This window comes from Akebia trifoliata, chromosome 3, assembly GCF_017979445.1.
Source record: "Akebia trifoliata isolate Shusen 1 chromosome 3, ASM1797944v1, whole genome shotgun sequence".
NCBI lineage: Eukaryota > Viridiplantae > Streptophyta > Magnoliopsida > Ranunculales > Lardizabalaceae > Akebia > Akebia trifoliata.
Window position 1 is genome coordinate 30532089 of NC_141377.1, and position 22902 is coordinate 30554990.

Below are 22902 nucleotides of genomic sequence, written 5' to 3' on the forward strand. Positions count from 1 at the left end.
TTTTCAAAGAGATTGTTTAGTTTTTAATATAGTGTCATTAATATAGTTCAAAGACGTTTTTGTAATTTTAAAAATTAAGTGATGTGTATGGTTAGGGATGCCAATGGTCGGTTCTACATATACCCAAAACGAACCCTAAATTAAGTCTCGATTTCTATTATGGGTGAGATCCTTGCAACCAAACCAAACCAGATCCTATAAATACCCGATACCCATCAAACACCCATTAATGAAAGTAAAGATCAATAATGAATTCGTCAAGCAAATCAAACTTTTAAGAATAAATTGCAGAAAATTATGATAAGGACTATTTATTTGTTGCCAAAAATGTTAAATGAATAGACGTTCACCTAGAGAAAAAGTAAAAATAAATTAAAGAATTCACGTTCTATTTATATTTTAATTTAGTTTAAGTACATTTACTTTATGATATTTCTTTGTTAGTATTTCATTAGAATATTTATTTTATAATAAATATTATAAATAAAATAAATTTACTAATCCGATACCCAAAGAACACCTGATACTTAACAGATCCATGATGGTAGACCTCAAACCAACTAATCGGTTTTAGGTACATCAGGTAATTGGGCTACCCATTGATACCCTTAGCATGGTATCAAACAATACTTAACTGTCAGCTTCATTATTATAGTAATGATTATATTTTCACTATTCAAAAAAAAATATAATGGAAGTCCAATTTTATAGATATGTAAATAAAAAGGAAAATTGTATTATACCAAGAGGACTCACCCGAGTCATCTCAGCATTATTCGTGAACAAGTGGGATTTTCAATGTGAATCATCCTTCGCATTGACTCATTTGAGCATTCAATATTTTGAAAATATTGATTGGGTTTTGTATTTTTTTATTATAATAATAGTAAATTTTTAATAATTTAAATATTTATCATCTAAATAAAAATATGACCTTATGATTAATCATTTTTTAATCCAACTAATTTTATAAAAAATATTATAATTATTTGAATATAAATATAAATCAGGTTCCGATGACTCAAGAAATGACAAATCTTTTTGATCATGTAAGCAAAAAAATCTAATATTTGAGATTTTATGGATATCTCAATAATACATATCCCGATGATACTTATCTCAAGGATAATTTACAATGTTAGATTTTATATTTACACAGTCAAGATCTTATTTCTTAAGTTAATAGAATCCAACCCTATAAATATGTATTAAAAAATAATTATAAATTGAGTTAGACAATTCATGTCATCTAATCAAACACGAGTTTACTCAAGTGAATCAACTCGTATGATAATAATTATCATTTTTATTAAGGCAACCAACATGCATGGACCATACCCCCACCCCCCACTCCAATCAAATTCTTTTGGATTTATTCGAACCCCCTCTATATTTGGTTAATATTATAACACCTGTGTTTTCCAATCACCCATTTTGACCTTATTACTTATTAACCCCCTCTATTTTTTGATGAATATTTGAAACACCCTTTGACTTTCAAATCAATAACGTGCCTGATGACAGACCTCACCTCCAATATTTTTGTATTTGGAACCCCCACATGGATGAATGCTTTAAAAGATTAATGCTAGAGTGACCTCATTTTGACGTTGTGGCATGTATGCCTATAAACTCATTTTTCTCCAAGATACGAGTAATACGCACCACCACATCACATCAGGGTGTCTTATATTTCCCCACTGAGGTCACTCTAGCACGACTCTTTTTAAAATGCCCCTACAACACGGCATTGTGGTTATTTTGTCTTAATATATTAAAGACGACCAATGTCACCAAGGCATGTAGGTGTTTTGGTCAATATTTGAGATCCCATATCAATTTTTTAGAGCTGCTATTGCTGCACCTACTTTTGCTAACGCCACTCCAAGATGTGTGCAATTCTTTGGTGATTTACATATGAATTGTATTGTTAGCAAAAGTTGGTGTGGCATTAGAATCTCTTTTAATTACAATGATGACATTACCCCTTGACTTAGGTATTCTCTCATAAGTTAATAAAAAATGACCTAAATACCCTTTTCTTCAACTATTGACAAAAAATCTTGAATTTTCTCCTCAAAATCACTTATATCTTCAAGCACTTCAACCTTATCAGGAAACTATAGTTTGCCCCCTTTGCAAGAAAATCCTGCCCACTCTATATAAATAAGCAACTAATTAAAAAAATAACTTGAAGACAATGCAAGACTAAAACCACAACATACCAAACTACCTATACATAAATTTATGATTAAATAAAATTATAAAAACTATCTTCAACATTCAGGATTTGAAAAATCATATCAAGCATATATATACACTAATGGATGTATTGCTGTATATCCCAAGATCATTCATGTGCATTAAGGTGGATAACCCATCCCATAATGTCTGCAGCTCCACCCCCACCCCAAACTACAAAATAAATAAATAAGCAAATAGCCGCGAGGGCACACCCGCACTTACCCGGTGAGTGTGATGTGCGGGCATTGCATGTGCCTGGAGAGGGACCCATATGCCTTGGCTCTTCCAGTCCCCCTAGTTGGACATAAGTTCGGACACCCCCCTCATCCAAAAAAGAAAGATAATTCAAATGAATAAAAAAATGTAAATGTTTCCACAACTCTACTAAAGACAGTTGAACTTATAACTTTTGGAATCCTAACATCATCATACGAACAGAACCAACAAATATGATCTTGATTCATTGCCATTGATACCTCTTTTATATAAAAAAAAAAAACAAATCAATAAATGCCATTGATACCTCACATAATACATAATTATTGAACCACTACGTATATGGGTATGTATTAAGCTTGTCAATGGATCGGATCAGACTCAAATCTGATACGTTCCGATCTAATTACTTGAGGTCTGGATCAGGGATTTGGTCTTCAGCAAGGACCTCATTCAATAAGGATCTATGTTAATAACCTAACAGATCGATTTTGGACCAATCATGCCCCAATCCAACAGGGATCCGATCCTCTAAAATATTAGGAAATATATAAACTATATTACTTATTTTGTTTAGGATGGTAATTATCATCACCATCATCATCATAGAAGCCTAATCCAAGGATTTGGGATCAGTGCAACGAATCATGTTCTTCTATTCAATTCTATCTAGAGCCACTGCTAAACAAAAAGAGACATAAACATACAAGATTCAATGAATGTAACATCCGAGCCATTGCATTATTTCATTCTGCAGACTTGTCTGGTTCATGGTGGTGAACTTGCTGAGGGGCCGAATAAACTGAAAATATGGATCCTGCCAGATGCTCGACAAAGCCCACACTTTTCATTGTCATCAACCACAAAGTCCAAAACAATCCAATCCAACCTGCATGAAATGTTTCACTAATAATTTGAGGCTCCGGGAGAAGTTCAAGAAGAAAAACCATCGTCCGCAGTTAATTATTAAATTATCAAAAAAGATGGCCATTTTCTGGTGCTAGAACAAAGTTCTCAATCTTCACCAACAGAAATATAAGCATGCAGTTATGTATATCCATATAATTTACATAAATCGAATGATATGGGTAGAAGTTAAATCACTATGGTCGCGTTTAGGAGCATGTTTTGGCGACAAAGTTCGACTTCTGATCCCCACAAGCACCTTAGGGTTTGAAATTGGAGTTGGGTGAAGGCTTGCCTTCCATCTAAACTTTAAGTTACATTATTTTTGGACAATCTTGATCTTGTAAGTTGGTACTAAAATATCCTCAGTGTTTCTAAAGTTTTAATATAATTATCAAATTGTGCAACACTTAATATAATTTTCAAAATATCTAGAGAAGCTGTTTGTTCATCACATGCCCCACAACTTCTCTAGATTCCAAAAAGCACTTCCTAAGTACTTTCACCAAACGATCAATTATGTAATCTCGATTCTTATGGAAGTGATTCAAAGAGAATGATTAGAGAGCACCTGTAAATATGAGAGAAGCAATAATTGTTGAGATGGTTGCAGTAGCAATAATAAAGGCAGCCATTAATAATGTCACAATGTAGATTGCCGCTAAACAGACAAAGAAGCCTCCCACGGCTGCTAAAGACACGAAAAGAGAGATGAGAACTGCACCAATAGTTGCTGCTAGAAAGAAAAGTATAAAAACCAGTAATCCTGTGATGGCCAAGAGGATGATTGTTCCAACCTGCAGTATTATTATAAAGAAAATTCAAACAGCTTAATCAAGAAAAAAATGTAACCAATAATATGAGATGAAGCACTATATGATGGTGCATCCAAAGAACACTATATCATATTATATAAGGGTTTTAAAAACAGGTTTACTGATCAATATATATATAAGATACAACAATCTTTTGCTACTTATAATAAACCAAAATTTGAACATCTCTAATATAATCCTGTATTTAAAATTTACAATAATAGGTCCCAAATTTCATGCTTTGCTAAATTACAACTTACCATTTTTAGAAAGGTTTAAGGGAAGAAAATTTGGTATGGAGTTTTTTCAAAAAATTAGGATTTATTCAGGACGGTCTCTACTTTTTTTTCTTGAGCAAATTAGGAATTATTAAGAAGCTACAAGTTTCAATAGTTCTTAATTATATTGGGATTAGGAAACTTCTTTCAATATTCAACTCAGGAGCTGATAGGATGATATAATAATATAAAGGGGGTGTGTAGTGTAGTATGAATAGCATTAATTTAGGTTGAATGTTATGTGTTTTAATTTATTAACTCATATTTTATGTAGTCAATTTGTTCTACTTTGAGTAATCCATAGAGATTGTAATAATTTTCCTGCTGATATGCTTGAAATTGTGTGTGCTTCTTTGGATTAGTTGATCCCCATGAACAATAGTTGAATCTTTGTGGACCTGTCTCGGGCATCAATTTTGGTATAAGAGAGAACTATAATCTTGGAGTTGCACCATATGAGATTTGATAAATACCAAGTTGAGCACGAAATTTAAGAATCAGGAAGAGTGCCCAGTGTTGTGATTGATGAAAGTATCAATATCAACCTGATTTCTAAGGAAGTGGAGAAGCAAATGATAGAATCGATGTGACATGGTAATATAGGAAAACCTAAATGGTCATTTTTATAAACACCATCCTTCCGAAAGATATTTGAGGTTGTTGGGAGCAAATAGTGCTGATTAATTCATGTTGTTTTGGGACAAGTTTTGCTGAAATACAAGCAGCCATCAACAACCATCTTTTGGAAAAGTCTTGTCTTACATTTTTATCGTTAAGGATAGGCTGCTACAGTTAATATCTACTTATACTGTCAAACAATAAAAGGTGTAATGAAAGGTTTGAAGGCACACAGTGAGAATTGGTCAAAGAACTCAAACCACAAAAACTCTGATGTCCAACGGACCCAAAAACATATTTAAAAGACAAGTTTTGCAGCAGTCGTGATTACGTCAAGCACAAAAGTATGACATGAAAAGGTGAAATCCTTTTCCTTTTTTTTATCGCAGGGTATCCCCACGCCCTCTGGGATGGGACTACTCCCTACAATCGCACGGCATGACTTCACGGAAGTTTCCCAACATACAACAGAATAAGTCACAAGGCCACCCAGTTTCAAACACGTGAGAGAACAAACTCATGTCTCTAGTTTTATCTCATAACACCTCCCACGCCCTCTGGGATGGGAATAGTCCCTACAATCGCCCAGCATGACCTCACGGAAGTTTCCCAACATACAACGGAAAAAGTCATAAGGCCACCCAGTTTCAAACACGTGATTAGAGAGCAAACTCATGTCTCTAGTTTTATCTCTTAACCCTCCCTCCCTTGTGTTGGCATCTTGTTATGGTGGCCAAATCCTAATATCTTAACACCAAAGGAATTGTTTGGTTAAACTAGCCTATTGTTCCTGACAAAATTTATTTGAACACATCAATAACCATTTCTTGCTACTACAAAAGTTAACACACTACACCAAGGAAATAGAAATGCACAAACTTTAACTCGAGAACAAATTCTTTAAAACAAAGAGGATTGCTACAACCATGAGACTGAATAAAGGTATAAGAATGCACCCAAAACACTGACCAGATCACATGCACTATTATAAAAGGTCTTATGCAAGTATAATAGGAAGAGGCTGAAGTGCAGAGAATGTATATACATGAATAGTGGTTTTCTGTTGAACGTTACGAGCAGTGCTGCAGACCCGTTTGGATTCAATCCAACATTTGGTCAAGTCTTGACACAGGAAGTTCGGGTTCAGGAAAAAAAAATTGACCAAGTTAAATCGGGTTGGGTTCGGAGGTACAGCTCTTGAGTTGCCCAATTTTCCCAAACCCAATATATGCCTTGGCTTTAACTTTAGTAAATTAGAATTTTACTTTTACCCCTTCTATTTTACCACTCATGGACGGCCCAAGTTCTTCCTCAAAACATCAAACCCTAACTTCCCTCTTCTTCTCCGACAGTAGGATCCCTCTTAGAGATCTAATCTATTGCTTTCAGTTAAAAGAAAATTCATTCCTGTGGAACTTACGTGATCCAAAATTTCAATAATCCTTTAGATTAGACTTAAAGCATTTGTTTTTATTTTTAAATTTAAGTTTTTTTATTCATGGTTCTATCTATTTGCTTATTTATTGTGTCATGTTCCTCATATATTGACTATTTGACATAGGTATAAGCTTCTAAGAATATGTCAGAAATGGCCGACAACACAACAATAATGATATCGTTGGTACTAATGTGTCTGAGATAACATCAAAACTACTCTGTGAGATCATTTTGAAAAGAAGGTAGATGGGTCAAATATTGTGAAAACAAATTGCAACTACTATGGGAAACAATATGATTATGACAGTAAAAAAGACACCAAAACACATTGGCTACATTTATAAAAAAACGTGTAAAGTATTAACACAATGATAGTAAGGATCCAACAGAAAAAAAAAAAAAAAAAAAAACCATCTTCCTTCTTGTCAGTGGGTGATGGTGAGACTAATGTTGTCAATCGAAAATTTGATCAAGAAACATCTAGAATAGGGTTTGCTTGTATGATCATAGCTGGCGAGTTGCCGTTCAACTTTGTCGGCCATGAGGGTTTCAGAAGTTTCTATCAGCTATTGCAACCCAAATTTCAAATAGTGACACAAAACCCAAGAAGGAAAGATTGTCTAGAACTTTATAAAAGTGAAAAGTTGAAATTGAAGGTGTCTGAAAAATCAATTCAAAGAGTGGGCATCACTAGTGATATGTGGGCTTCCATCCAAAATCTTGGATATATATGTCTTACTACACATTATATTGATAAGGATTGAAAGTTAAACAAAAAAAAAATTCTAAATTTTTGTGTGGTTCCATCACCCCATGGTGGCTGCGAATGCTATCAAGTTATGCTTCTGGTCAGGGGGATTTCATAAAATTCACACCATCACCGTAGACAATGTCAGTTCGAATGATGTTTCAGTATGAAACTTGAAAAAGAAGTTGAACAAAAGGAATGGATTGTTTTTAAGATGGTGAGTTCCTTCATGTGAGATGTTGAGGACATATTATCAATCTGATTGAAAGAGACGAAATTTAAGATATCAAAGATTCATACTTCGAATCCGTTCAATTGTCAGATATGTTTGAAGTTCGCCATCACGTACTTGTGACACCTAGTCAATTGTTGATTTAGAGTGGCTTTTAGCACGGGGATCAAATTCTTAATCGATTTCGGAGCTCATTGACATCAAAATTGTCAAATATTTGTCTTTCAATTGTCACTGAATGCATTGTTGGTTGTAGATCTATTTCGTTGTCTAAAGAATTAAAAGAAGATGAATCAGGTAACCACTAAATACTAATTTACTAATTAAACTTTTATATATGTGAGTTTTTTTATAATTTATAAGCATTTCTAATATTTATTAATTGTGTTTCATTTGTCACTGAATGCATTGATGGTTGTTGATCTATTTTGTTGTTCGAGCATCTGATTGTTGCTGTTATTTTCAAGATAAATTTTGACGAATTCCTCAAAAGTACAAGTTAGCTCTAATGATCGTCATATTTTGGATGTATGCTTTTATACTTTTTTTCATCGGTTACCTTATGGGATGTATGCACAAGGTCTATTTTAATATGGATCTGATTTTATTCATTAAATTTCTTGCCCGGTTTGATCAATTTGTGTTTATGTGGATTGAACTTACCTTTTGTTTTTTATTTATTTCAGTTCTTTCGATCAAATTTTCAGTACTTGATTTCATTATTATTTATTTATTAGTAAATAAATATCTAATGTTGTAGGAGTATACCATGATTAAGGTAAAATGCAATATGGGATTTTTTGAGGATTGGAGTCATTGAAATTGGATTACTTTAGGATCGTCAAATCACTCTCCTAATTCATTGGGACCGCTTTGTACCCTAATCAATGACCCCACTCCAGTTGAAGTCCAAGGGCAGCACTGTACATTATTCTTTTAAAACTATGGGAAGGTTCTCATCAGGGAAATTAATATGGCATTTTTTGAGGATTGGATTCATTGAAATTGGATTACTTCAGGTTCGTTAAATCACTATCCTAACTCATTGGGACCACTTTGTACCCTAATCAATGACCCCAAAGTCACATTATTCTTTTAAAGCTATGGGAAGGTTCCCATCAAGGAAATTAATAGTGGCCCAGTTTGGGAAATATACCTCAAACAACATAAATAAGCAATGAAGAAAAAATAAAAAAACATAAAAAGGTGATAAAGAAATACTCCCTCGACAAGCATTTGTGTTGGTTTTCTTGTTAAATTTGGAAGAATGGTTTAGTAGTTTTAATTGATTTACATTGTATGTCGGGAGCTTCTAAAAGAGAAGATGGAGATTAGGTTTCATCTCGGACCTTTAGGCTTCTTGATTAAGGTTTAAAGATGTGTTGGCCATAACAATCGGTTGCTCCGGCAGCAAAATAAACCAAAAAACAACAATGCATTCTGTGACAACTGAAACACAATTAATAGAATATTAGAAATGTTTATAAATTATATATAAAAAATCACATATGTAAAAGTTTAATCAGTGAATTAGTATTTAGTAGTTACTCGATTCATCTTACTTTAATTCTCTAGATAACGAAATATATCAACAACCAACAATGCATTCAGTGACAACTGAAACACAATTAATATGCTTATAAATTATATAACAAGAAATCACATATATGAAAGTCTAATTAGTATTTAGTAGTTATCTGATTCATCTTCCTCTAATTCTTCTAATTTTTCTCTCAAACTCGATTGGAGTTGATGAAACTCGCAACCACTCTTATCCAAAATCTAAAGATTTGACAATGTTAGGAGTCAATGAGCTCCAAAAGTGACCAAGAACATGACCCCAGTGCTAAAAGCCAACTCTGAAGCAACTATCGACATGAGTATAAATTTAGAAGCTTATACCTATGTCAAATAGTCAATATATGAGGAACAAAACATAATAAATAAGCAAATAGTTAGAACCATGAATAACAAAACAAAATTAAATTTAAAAATAGAAACAAATGCTTAAGTCTAATCGAAAGGAGAATTGAAATTCTGGATCAAGTTCGTTCCAAATAGTTAGAACCATAAATAAAAAACAAACTTAAATTTAAAAATAGTAACAAATGCTTAAATCTAATCTAAGGGAAAATTGAAATTTTGGATCAAGTAAGTTCAGGAATGAATTTTCTTTTAATTGAAAGCAATAGATTAAATCTTTAAGTTAACCTAAGAAAGACTTGAATAAGAATAATAATTATTATTATTATAGGGTAAGTTACAATTTGACACCCTATGGTTTGGCATAATTCCATGTTGACTCCCTAACAGTTTGACAATTGCACTTACCTCCCCTCTCAAATATTGTGTTAAAATTCAGATGTCATTTTACTATTCTACCCTCTTATTTTCTTTTCTTTATAAAAGAAAAAAAAAATCAAATTTAAAAAAAAAAACTATAAAAATGTCTGTGTCTAAGCATCATCATTCTCATTCATGAACCCATTTATTCACATGGATATTTCTGTTTATGAAAAAGATAACATTTTAAAAAGGGTAAAATTGTTTGTTCAAAAAGTTAAAAAAAAATCATTCTTTACTTGTTTGATTGACAACAAGTAGGCATAAGGGAGATAAGTGAGCTCATTAGATAAAATGTTAGGGGGTCAACATAAAATTATGGTGGAAGTGTAATTATAATAATTATTATTATTATATATACTAGTTTTCTATGAACCATCCATCGATAAAATTCACCTATAGAAAATTAATTGGGATTTGTTTTTTGAAGAAAAAGAAGAAGAGTCTTAATTGTGAGATCCAGTGGTTCTTGAAGAGGAACCAAGTCCATTTGGATCATGGCAGCACTGCCCACCTTACTTCAATGCCTGTGACTTCAAAATTCTAGAACAGGTTTTCTTTTGTGTGTGCAATCATCGTCTTTCTTTTACGACAGAATTATGAGAAAAAACCTTACTTGTAATACCTGAGGGAAAACAAGATTTGTTGATAATTCTCTTCTTGTTTACCATTTTTTTCCTTTTGAGAGTCCAAATATGAAATTTCATATTCTTAAGAATTCAGATTTCTTATTTACCTTGCTAACATATGCCTGGAAGAGGTTTGAGACAGGACCCGCTGCTCTAGCTAATTGTCCCCTTTTGAAGTGTGATTTCTATGTCATGTATGGATGTGCCTAAGGGCATCTTGATTAAAGTAGATTCCTCTTTTCTTCTTATCAATCAAAAACCTTTCCCAAATAGTACAAGCTTCTTCCATAGCATACGGCTTTCTACTAGACAATTGCATAAGACATTGACCTGCTACGTCTGAAAGAATTCTTTGCAAACTCAACCTCCTAATTCTACAAAGGGTAGCTAATACGAACATGAAGGTAGACTCTCTCAGTTGAAAAAAAATTAAGAAATCAAAGTGAGAGAGAAAGATGCGTGAGGATTATAGAGAGTTATTGTAGGTCTCAACAAGAAATAGGAAAAATATCAGAACTCAATACTTTGGTAATATAGAGAGTTGTTGTAGGTCTCAATGACTAGGTAGTTATAGTTGACAACGTTAAATTGTGTTACAAAACCTTCTTAAGGCACGTGGCATACATGAGCTAGGGATCATCATATGTAATACATGAGCTGAAGGGAGGCTCTCACAAACACAAAGAAGAGAACAAGAGACAAACTGAGAGAGAAGGAGAGGGAGAGACTCACCAATTGAAAGGTTGAAGAAGATGGCAGGAATCACGATCTTAATCCCTGGAAAAGAAGAGGGAAATTAGGGTTTGACGTTTGAAGAAGAACATGAACCATCCGTGTTGTAAAATAAAGGGGTAAGTAAAAGTAAAATACGAATTTACTATGGCTAAAGCCAAGGTATATATCGAGTTCAAGCAAATTGGACAACCCGAGAGCTATACCCGAACCCAACCCAATTTAATTCAGTCAAAAAAAATTTGCCTAAACCCAAATTCATGTGCCTAGACCTGGCCAAATGTATGGTCGAACCCAATGGGTTCGGGTTTGACACGCCCTACCTAGTAACACAACCAAAACCCATTCTGCAACATGTCGGATCGGGCCAAAGCCTAGCCTATTGATAGCCCATCCCCATTTCAATTACTTGGACACTTGCTAATAATCTTACTTGAGCTAAAAAGTGTCTTTACAAGTACAATACCAGCTAGAATTGAGGAAGGCAATGTTTCAAACTACCAAGAGTCTAAGACAAAGACTACTAAGAGTCTAAGACAAACACCAAAGTGTTGGAATTCCCGAACATTCCATTGACGCTTATTTCAATCTTGATCCATCAGTGCACTTGGAAAAAACCAAGAACATGTTTATTGGCATTGAACATCAATAGTTCGTTCTAAGAAAAAAATGGTTTATTCACTATTGGCTTTGCGCAAGATTGAATTAGGTATTTTGATAAAAGGGTACACTGTCAAAGTTTGAGATTGTATGAAAGGCATGATACGATTACAAGAAAGTGAATAAGGCAAAGAAGATAAAAGCAATAAACAAGAAAAAGAAGTGAGAAAAAACAAGAAATGGGGGAATTGGAAAGAAAGACGTCGTACAATGAAAATTCGTGTCACCTAAACTTACACACCAATAGCTAAATATCAACCCACCTACAAGTAATGCCAAACTCCCACTAAACTATGTTAGGTATGGGATGGAGTCTTCCCCATACATGTAATTAGGTTTTCATAATAAAAAAAGATTCGATGCTACAAAATATTGTAAAACTATAAAGGATGTATAATGACTTTAGAAAATAATTACTAAAGAAAACAAGGAGAATATCAATAAAATTAGATTGTTGCTATGTGAATCAATTTGGGTTACATGAATTTGGTCAGCTCCTCTTCACACCTTTTCTATTCTCAAACAGTTCTTGCATCAATACTACTTTCCAAACACATGTGACAAAATCCACTTGATGAATTGTGTGCAACTCTCTAGGGTCTCTTCATCGCCCAAGAGCATAATACCCAAGACATCCTACACAAATAGATTCATCTTCGGCAACAAACCTCGAGAAGAACGCTACTCCATGGCCTTATAATGCTAGATGATCTTTGATGTTATTTCTTATATTCTAGACTTATTGGCAGTTTTCCATGTTTAGAGAGAGTCAAAAGTGGGAGCTGATCAGTGAGTAAATCCTTACTCTTCTTTCCCTTCATACTTGTATCCACTTATTTTCCTAGCTACTTAAACCCTAATTTGTCAAAGGTTACAAGCGTATGTACATAATCTAAGTTGTAACTTTTTATATTTAGATACATAGAGTAGACACCCCAAAATCGTGTAACATACTTGTAGACAATGTAAGGTTTATGGTCTAAACCTCACTTCTACGTGGATTTGGGAGTCGCCACCATTCCAAGAGTTTTAAGGTGTTGAAAATCAATTTTTCAAGGAGTTGGTGACTCAAATCTTGTCTTAACCCAGAGGTTCGGGTAAGGAGGTTCAGGTGCAAGATGGGGAAGCTGTTAGGCACCCCATCTTACCCACCAAGTTGGTGGTTACCTTGGTATTGACCAAAAGTGAAAACTAAGACTGTTTTTTGAAAATTTTGAATTAGTTGGATGACAAGGATGCATGTATGCATAGAATCTTGTATATGTGTGTATGGTGTGATGTAAATGGAATGTTCCACTTGCTGGATTTGTTTGTTTGCTTAGAGTTGGAGCATAAATCTAACTAGATTTCACCCTTAATGACTCAAGCATTTTGATGACGATGCATGGTGAGAAAATATACTAAAATGTGAGCTTATTCTTTTTGTTGGTGAGGTTTTAGAGACATTTCATTGTTGGGAATGCTCTTTTAAACCATTACCAATTTTAAACTATATGAATGCACAGGGTGGGTGTGTGCAAATGTGAATGCATGCTAATGTTCCCTAGGGTACTTATTATGGACTTTAAAGGGTGAGATCACCTCACATGGAGGTATTACTTTCTAACCACTCTTGCCAATCAAGAATGTTTACACTACATGATGTATGGTAAGCTTGGAAGAAACTTAAAGTTGGACTTATAGATGATGAGGATCCTCCCCTAAGAGAATAACTCTCAACCCATACTTGTCAAATGAAAGATAAAAATTCAACTACATGAGATGAGATGATGAGTATGCAAAGCTTGAAAGAAACTTAAAGAGTAGAATTATAGATGGTGAGGATCCTCCCACAAAAGGATTAACTCTCAACCCATACTTATCAACGGAAAGTAAAGATTACACTACATGATTGCAATGAAGTAAAGCTTAAAAAAAAACAAAGTAAAGAAATTAGAGTAAAGGGGGTAGAACAGAAATTGGGGGGTATGCAAGTAAGAAAAAACAGAAAATTAAAGTGCAATCCCACCTTGGTCTTCTTCGTTCTTTTCTTCTTTCTTCTTCTTCTAAGGCTTCAAAGCACTTGAGAGGGTATTTGGACAGAATTTGGGGACTTTAAAAGGTCTTAAGAAGAGAATTTGACAGAATTTTAGAACAGTAGATTACTACTACATTTGCCTTTGAGAGATTTTATATTTATAAACCTTTGGGATATAGGAAAATAGTAGATAGTAGTAGTTTACTTTTGTTATTTCTATGTTTCTTTTTCTGTGTAAGGATATTTATGTCCATTCACCTATGTAAGGGCATTTTTGTCCATTCACCTTTTTTATTATTATATATATATATCTACCAAGCTCTTAATTAGAGACTTGACAATTCTAAAATTCTTCTTGGTATCAGAGCCATTAGAATTCCTCTCTTGGTTCTCCTTCATCTTTTTTTATCACATGCAGCGATAACTCTCTACGCTGTGTTTCATGCCCTGTTTTGTTCATCGTTAGCCTATTGGCTGGATTGTTGGGTCCCTTTTTTATCTGCGATAGCAGCACTGCAGCCTGTGGAGGCGTGCGACAGCACCTAGGGTGCCTTTAGAGACTTACGACAGTGAGGCAACCTCTTTGGGAGGTCTACAGGACTTGTGACAACAGCTATAGTGTTGTGTGTGATCAACGACAGTAACTACGACTTCCTGACTTTGATTCTCGACAGTTAGAACGCAGATGAACCAGCCATAACCACCGTCTTTTCCGGTCGGCAATCGTTCAGGATTTTTTATCGATTCGGATATTATTGGATATCCGATATTTTTTTCGGATTCGAATTCGGATATAGTACTATCCGATCAGATAGCTATCCGTTGACAGCCCTAGGTGACCCTCCTTATTTTCGACTGTACGAGATCTCCCTTCAATCCACAAGTTACGTCACTTCTTATTTAGTATAAATCATGACATCTACTCATGAGATCAAGGACTCCCACACTGCTCTTAGGGGAAATTCTTTTGCACAACAGATTACTACTGCTCTATTAGATAGTCGTAACTTTCAGTCCTGGTCTCGGTCTGTGCGACTTTATTTGGGTAGTAGAGGTAAATCCGGTTGGTTATTGGGCACCATCCCTAAGCCCCACCCCCCCCCCCCCCTGATCCCAAATTTGAACAATGGGAAATCGATAACTGTACCATTCTTGGATGGTTATTTAACTCTATGGAACAGCGCATCTATACCATGTTCATGTACCATGAAACTGTCTCTTCTTTGTGGTCGGCCCTCACTCAGACATATGCGCATGCTATGAATGACTCGAGGATTTATGAGTTGTATCGGGATATTGCTCAAGCTACCCAAGGCACTCAGAGTGTGGTAGATTACTTTGGTTTCCTTCAATCTCGTTTGGAGGAGCTCTCGCACTATGAGTCTATGGTTGAGTTGTCTGCAGAAGCACCTGGGTATGTGGTTAAGCGGATTGGTCGACATCAGACATACCAATTCTTCATGGGTCTACGTCCTGAGTTTGAAGTACTTCGGACACAGATTCTTAACACCACTTCTTTACCATCTTTATTTGAGACATTTGCGACCATTGATAGTGATGAGCGTCGTCGCCGTGTAGCTTCTTCTCAGACTCAAGTCCCTGGGATTATCTCTACCCCAGCTAAAGATCAGATGGCTCTAACAGCCAATTCAGGGTTCTCTGATTCTCGTACTCAAGGACATGGCAGTCGAGCCCGTGGAAGTCGTGGACGTGGTAAAGGGAGTGGCCTAACTTGCAGCCATTGTGGGAAGGTTGGACATGAGAAGATCTGTTGCTTTCAGCTTTATCCCCACCTTTTGAGATCTTCTATGGGACAGCCTTCTGTGGGACATCCTTCTACTCGTGCTGCTACTGTAGAGCCTACATCAGTTTCTCAAGCGACTCTTGGCACCATCAATTTGCAGCATCTCCAGACTCAGATTGCAGCCATTGTACGGGATCAGATCCAGGCTCACACTCCCTCATCCTCGACTGTTGCGTCGATTATTACACCTCAAGGTACACCTCTGCACTTCACGCTACTTAGTCTGGCTCTGCTCCACAGACATGGGTAATTGATTCTGGCGCCTTTGATCACATGACTGGTAAGTCTAGTCATTTTACATCTTCTATTTCCCTACTACTCATAGGGAGTTTCGTCTTGCTGATGGGTCCCTCACACCTATTCAAAGTAAGGGTACTATCTCATTATCGCCTAATTTTTCTCTTGACTCCATGCTTCATGTCCCTCACCTATCTCTTAACCTTTTATCTGTGAGTAGCATTACTAAATCTTTAAATTGTTCTGTAACATTTTTTTCCTACTCACTGTATTTTTCAGGACCTGACTTCGAGGAGGATTTTTGGCAAGGGGTATGAGAAGGATGGATTGTACATATTTAGATCTCAATCGATTGCGGCTCCAGCTTCTGTGCTTCCATCGTCTGGGAGCCACACTTTTTCATCTCAGTCTTTAGATTTATGGCATGCTCGCTTAGGACATGCTAATTTTCAGCACTTGTGTTCTTTATTTCCTGCTTTAAAAACTTCTTGTAGTGGGCACAAATTTCAGTGTTCTGTGTGTGAACTCTCTAAACACACTCGTACCTCGTATATTCCTCGTATGCATCAGTTTAATGCAATATTTGATTTAGTTCATTTTGATGTTTGGGGGCCTTCCCCTGTTACTGCATTTAATGGTCATATATACTATGTTACATTTATAGATGATTATTCTCGTTGCACTTGGGTTTATTTGATGCGTTCCCGTTCTGAGGTGCTTCCTATTTTTGTTAATTTTCTTAAGATGATTCAAACTCAATACAACATCACTGTTAAATCTCTCAGGTCAGATAATGGAGGGGGAATATATTTCGGATGAGATTCGTTCCCATCTTCATGAGAATGGTATGCTCCATCAGTTGACATATCCATACACTCCTGAGCAGAATGGGGTGGCAGAATGTAAGAATCGTCATCTCAGGAATACAGTTAGGTGTCTTCTTCGAGGCATGCATGTTCCTAAGGCATATTGGAATATGACAGTTCTACCTGCGGCTTTTCTTATTAACCGTGTTCCAAGTCGCACCTTAGGAGGATAGGTCCCTCTTCATGTTCTTCAACCCGACCGCACTCTCTTCCCCATTACTCCTAGAGTCTTTGGGTGCACATGCTTTGTTCAAGATAGGACTCCCACTCGTACTAAATTAGATAATAAAGTCATTCGGTGCGTTTTCTTGGGTTATTCTACTATGTCCAAGGGGTATCGGTGTTATGATCCGGTTTCTCACCGTGTCATACATTCTCTTAATGTTACATTCTTTGAAACTATTCCATATTTTCGTACTACTTCTACTTTGCAGGAACCTTTTTCTTCGCAGGACCCATCACCTATAGTGCTACCCTCTCCGATCTTTCCTTCGCCTCTGTCGGAGTTTCAGGTCTACACTCGTCGCCCTCGTCCATCTCCACCTTTGCCAACCTCCTCCTTGGACTCAGGTATATCATCTCCTACTCTTACACTTATACGTGTTCCTATTCCTTTTGTTTCTGACTCTCACTTCCTATTACTCTTCACAAAGGTAAACGAGGGTGTGTTACTGATCATTTCATTGTCCAGTTTGTCTCCTATCAGGGTCTTTCTCCTTCTTATCAGACCTACCTTGCTCTTATTGATTCTATTTGAGTTCCTCGGTTTGTATCAGAGGCTTTGCAAGATCCTCAGTGGACTAGAGCTATGACTGTTGAGATGGATACTTTGCAGAAAAATAATACCTGGGAACTTGTTACCCTTCCATCTGGGGAGCGAACCGTTGGTTGTAAATGGGTCTTTACGGTGAAATACCTCGCAGATGGCACTGTTGATCGGTATAAGGGGTTTATGCAGACTCTAGGGAAGGATTTTGGTGCCACATTTGCTCCTGTTGCCAAACTTTCCACTGTTCGTCTTCTTATCTCTTTAGCTGCTTGTCACTCATGGCCTCTTCATCAACTCGATGTGAAGAACGCTTTCTTAAACGGTGATTTGACTGAAGTTATATATATGGAACCCCCTCCTGGGTTTCGTCTTCAGGGGAAATATTGTGGGAAGGTATGCCGCCTTCTCAAATCTCTGTATGGTCTGAAACAATCCTTGCGAGCTTGGTTTTAGCATTTTTTAGAAGTTATTTTGTCTATGGAGTTTACCAGATGCCACTCAAATCATACTTGTTTTGTTCATCGATGATTGGATGGTCGATATGCCATTGTTCTAATATATGTAGATGATATTATCTTGACAGGAGATGATGCCCAGTGGATTGACAGGATGAAGATGATATTGAATCGTATTTTTGAGGTTAAGGACTTGGGTCCTCTCAAGTACTTCTTGGGGATAGAAGTAGCTCGCTCTCAACGAGGTATTTCACTATCTCAACGCAAATACACATTGGACCTTCTTCAGGATACTGGTATGCTTGGTTGTCGTCCTACCTCTTCTCCTATGGATCAAAATCATCGACTTCGTATCGAATCTGGTGATCTATTATCTGATCCGGCTTCTTATCAGAGACTTGTAGGTCGTCTGATTTATTTGACTAATACTAGACCGGATTTGACCTTTGCGGTTATTGTAATCAGTTAGTTTATGCATGCTCCGCGTACATCTCACCTTGAGGCCATTCGTCGTATTCTTCGCTACTTAAAGTCACGTCCTGGCCTTGGGCTTTTCTACTCATCCACTGCTCAACCACATTTGTCATGTTTCACTGATGCTGACTATGCGGGCTTTCTTACAGATAGGAGATCTACCTCTGGTTTTTGTACATTCCATGTAGGTTACCTTATCTCTTGGAAAAGTAAGAAACAGAGTGTGGTCTCTCGTTCTTCTACTGAAGTTGAGTATCGTGGTATGGCTCTTGGGACATGTGAGGTTCTTTGGCTTCGATCTTTACTAACAGAATTGGGATTTCCTCTTTCTAGTTCTTCCTCGTTGTTCTGCGACAACAAGTCTGCTATCATGCTTGCTTCTGACTCAGTTCTTCATAAGCGAACTAGGCATAAAGAGGTTGATGTTCACTTTCTCAGGGAGAAAGTTCGATCTGGTGCCCTTCAGATAGTCTTTGTATCTTCTTCAGATCAACTCGCCGACATGTTTACAAAGTCTGTTGGTCTTTCTATCTCTAACTCTCATCTTATCAAGCTGGGTTTAGTTGATATATTTGTTCCAGCTTGAGGGGGAGTATTGGAAAATAGTAGATAGTAGTAGATAGTAGTAGTCTAATTTTGTTATTTCTCTGTTTCTTTTACTGTGTAAGGACATTTATGTCCATTCACCTTTTTTATTATTATATATATCTGCCAAGCTCTTAATTAGAGACTTGACAATTCTACAATTCTTCTATCTACAGTAGGGATTGGGAATCGGTCTTTGATGGTTACAGCATTAAGAGCTTTATAGTTTGCGCAAAAGTACCATGTGCCATTTTTCTTTTTAACCAATAAGACAGGAGATGAAAAAGTAGTAGTACTTAATCTTATAAGTCCCAATTTTAACATGTCATGAACTTATTTTTCAATTTCAGCATTTTGAAAATAGGCATACCTGTAGGGTCTCACATTGATAGGCTCGGTTCCTTCCTTAAGAGTGATGTGGTGGTCAATCTCTCTTACTGAAGGTATTTGTTTTGGCTCTTGAAAAATGTCTTCTAAAGCCTTCAACAACTGCTGCATATCTAACTCAACCCCATTTTGTGGCATCTCAGTTTCGATTGTAAACAAATAGCAAACATGGAATTGCCTTGACATAATACCTTTGAAATAGCCTTCATGGATGCAGATTGAACGGGTTGAGCATCTATCCCTTGCAACTTCTGAGCTCGATTATTCCATCGGAACTCCATGGTCATTTTTTTCCAATCACAAGTCACTGTCCCCAATTGCTCTAACCATTAAACTTCTAAAACAAAATCCAACCCGGTCAATGGTAAAGCATAAAAAGTAAGGGAGAATGGAATACCTTGAAGCAAGACATGGATGTTTTCAAATCACCCTTGGCATTTTAATGGATTCTCATTCGCCACCTTCACATTGAATGGCTCGGTTGGTACCACTGGAAGTTGCAACCAGTTAGCTATTCGTTCGCTAATAAAATTATGAGTGGATCCGCTGTCAATAAGGGCAGTCAATTCATGATTCCCAATTTTGGTCGTCAGTCTCATGGTCCTCGAAGTTGACCGCCCGGTTAAAGCATTTAGTGATATTTTAGGTTCATTGGCTACGAGGTCCTCGTCATTTACATTGCTTGAACCACAATCCCCTTCTAGTAACAAGAGTTGGGGTCTTTGACACTTGCAACCCGGAGTAATTTTGTCATCGCAATTAAAGCAGAGGCCTTGAGCTTGCCTTTTTTGTATTTCATCCCAAGTAAGCGTTTCATGGGCATGGCAGTTGTTGCCTTTGACGGAGAAGCAAGGTCGAGTTGGTTGTGATTGAATTGTAATGGCTTTGTAATTTTCTGTTGGCGAGTTAGTTGATAATCCCGCATTCGTGCCAGGCTTATTGCTTTCTTCAATGACTTGGGTTTGAACATCCGAATTCCTTCTGTAATTTTTGGTTTAAGGCCTCCCATAAATGTCCCTACTAACGCCTTTTGTGTCCATTCTTGCACTCGGTTCCCTAGCTTTTAAAATTCTTTTTGATAGGCTAGCCCACCTATTTCACCCTTGATAAAGCTTAATCAAAATCTTCACACTCCGTTGGTCCAAATCGAGCCCATAGTTCTTCAAAAATTGCCCACGTCACTTCCCTTCCTTCTTCTTTATAAGCACGTCGTAACCATTGCCACTATTGGTTCGCTTCACCTTTAAGATGAAAAGATTCCAATGACACCTTTTGAGCTTCGATAGTGCCTTGGTACTCAAAGAATTGATCCACTCTGTTGAACCATTCAGTAGGGTCATCTCCCGAATATTTTGGAAACTCGAGTTTCGCCAATTTGGATGAGAACATTTGTCTTCCCCCTTCCATTTTCTCCATGAATTCTTCTCTATTGTGGCAAAATTAACCATTACGGTCATTGGTGTTGTTGCTGGACCCCTTTTTGTTTGACAGCAAAGCCTCCATTAGTTTGTTGATGGTGTCTTCCATCTGGTGAAACTTGTCAGCAATGCCAAGCTCCATCCGACTCATATTATCCTGAAGTCCTCCTAGCCCCACTTCAAGATTTCAATTCGTTCCTTATTGGTTGTCATCGTGGCACAACTCTGATACCAATGATAAGTCCTAGTCAAAGCTGTTATAGTTGTTATGTAAATAGGATACTACTTAGGGTGAGAACAAATCACAGCAATTTGTTAATGAATGAATTTGTCTTATTACTGCATAATACTAGAGTTTAAATACATAAGGAAATAACGGACTCTTCCTAAAATTAATAGCAAAACTACATGAAACCAGGACTCTCACAACTAATTCCAACTAAATAGTTGGCACTTATTCAAATAACAAAACACTAGCTAACGGGACTTGACTCATTCTTCTACTTGCATGTGCAGGACACCACCCAAGGTAGACTAATTCAACTCCATTAAATCTTCAATAGCTTCATGAACTTTGAATTATTGATAGGCACATGTTGAGATCTTCTTGGCTTATCATCAGGACGCTATTTAAGGATTTGAGATTAGACATCCTTTGGTGTGATAACATTACTGCTCTTCATCTTGCTATCAATCATGTCTTCCATGCTTGAACGAAGCATGTCAAAGTTGATAATCATTTTGTTCGCAAAAAGTGGTAGGTAGAGATCATGCAGTCCGTTATGTCACGTCTGAATATCAAATCTCATATATTTTTACAAAAGGCCTATCATCTGTTAAATTTCTACTGTTTGAACTCCAAGCTTACTCTTCAAGGCCCACCATTGCACTTGAAAGGGTGTATTAGAGAACCATGTTTTCTCTAAGTGCTGTAACCGCACTCTCTCCCCTGCTCACAAATGCTTTGTACCTATTAAACATCTTCTCTCCAAATGTTACCCATGTTTTGTAACTACAAGAGACCCACTTGTAACTGAACATGTAATTATTTTCTATAAATTCTGAATAAAATAAACACACAGGATGAGTTGCATCTTAAAAGAATTATCTGAATTTACAGGTAAAGCCAAAGGGACAAAAACGCTCTCAAAGCGCTCTCCACAACATTACAACAATTAGGGGGGGAAATTACAATCTTACTTTCCATACAGGGCCTTAAGATATTATATTTACAAGAGAAAATTTTCAAGTATAACAATTTATAAACCTCCACAGAGAGCATTAAAGAAAAAAAAAATAGGAAAAAAAATTTCCAATCTTCAACGCATGGTATCTAATCAAATAATGAAATTTAAATTTCCCTCCAAATCAAGTAAAACTTAGGGTTTAATATCTACTCACAGAGATAACAAGCAAAGCACGGAAAGGGCTTCCTTCGCGAGTCCAGAGAAGAAGCTTCCGGATGAAGTTTCTAGAAGCTTCTCGAAGCGAAGGCTCGTTATCGGTGATGGAGGTTTTGATCCTTTCAAGCAGGGAATAGTTGGGATTCTGGGTGAAAATCGCGGAGAGGAGACGATCAAGGACAACGTATAAGGTCTCCTCTTCAAGATTTCGACTTCCCATGTTCGAATCGATCTCTATTAGCCGTTGAGTTTCTTGATTCTTCTCGTTCTCATCTGATAACAAGATGTCTGGTTTTAATCTTTCTTCTGTTTCCGCCATTTTAGTATTTTGAGTTTCGGCTAGTCGACATTGTCACCAAGTAAGCAAATCCAAGTGCGGAAAATTTCTTCGCTCACAGATTTTTTTATCACAGCGCTCACAAGATCCATGTCTGACCTATCACATTAGTCCGGGTGGATTAGATCCTTGAAGTTACCAAATTACCCTGGTTTGGTTGCACGTGTCATGCAAGGAGCAAAAGAATTTCTCTCCATGTGACTTGTGAGACTCGTAGTTTGAGAATGAGTATTTTACCGAGGAGACCCCAAATCGATGTACTATTTACACATTCTCTCTAGCATTGAAATAA

The 22902-nt window shown here is 36.5% G+C and overlaps 1 protein-coding gene across 1 annotated transcript; it reads right to left on the bottom strand.

Annotated features, from left to right (window-relative positions):
- Positions 1-2236: 2236 nt before the first annotated feature.
- Positions 2237-22696, bottom strand: LOC147406340 (uncharacterized). The gene is made up of 3 exons (XM_086434296.1): positions 22272-22696; positions 3938-4163; positions 2237-3349 (listed from the first exon to the last, which is right to left on the bottom strand). Exons 1-3 carry the CDS (start codon positions 22590-22592, stop codon positions 3207-3209), a joined length of 690 nt encoding a protein of 229 aa, XP_086290422.1. The 5' UTR covers positions 22593-22696; the 3' UTR covers positions 2237-3206.
- Between the last annotated feature and the right edge of the window lie 206 nt (positions 22697-22902).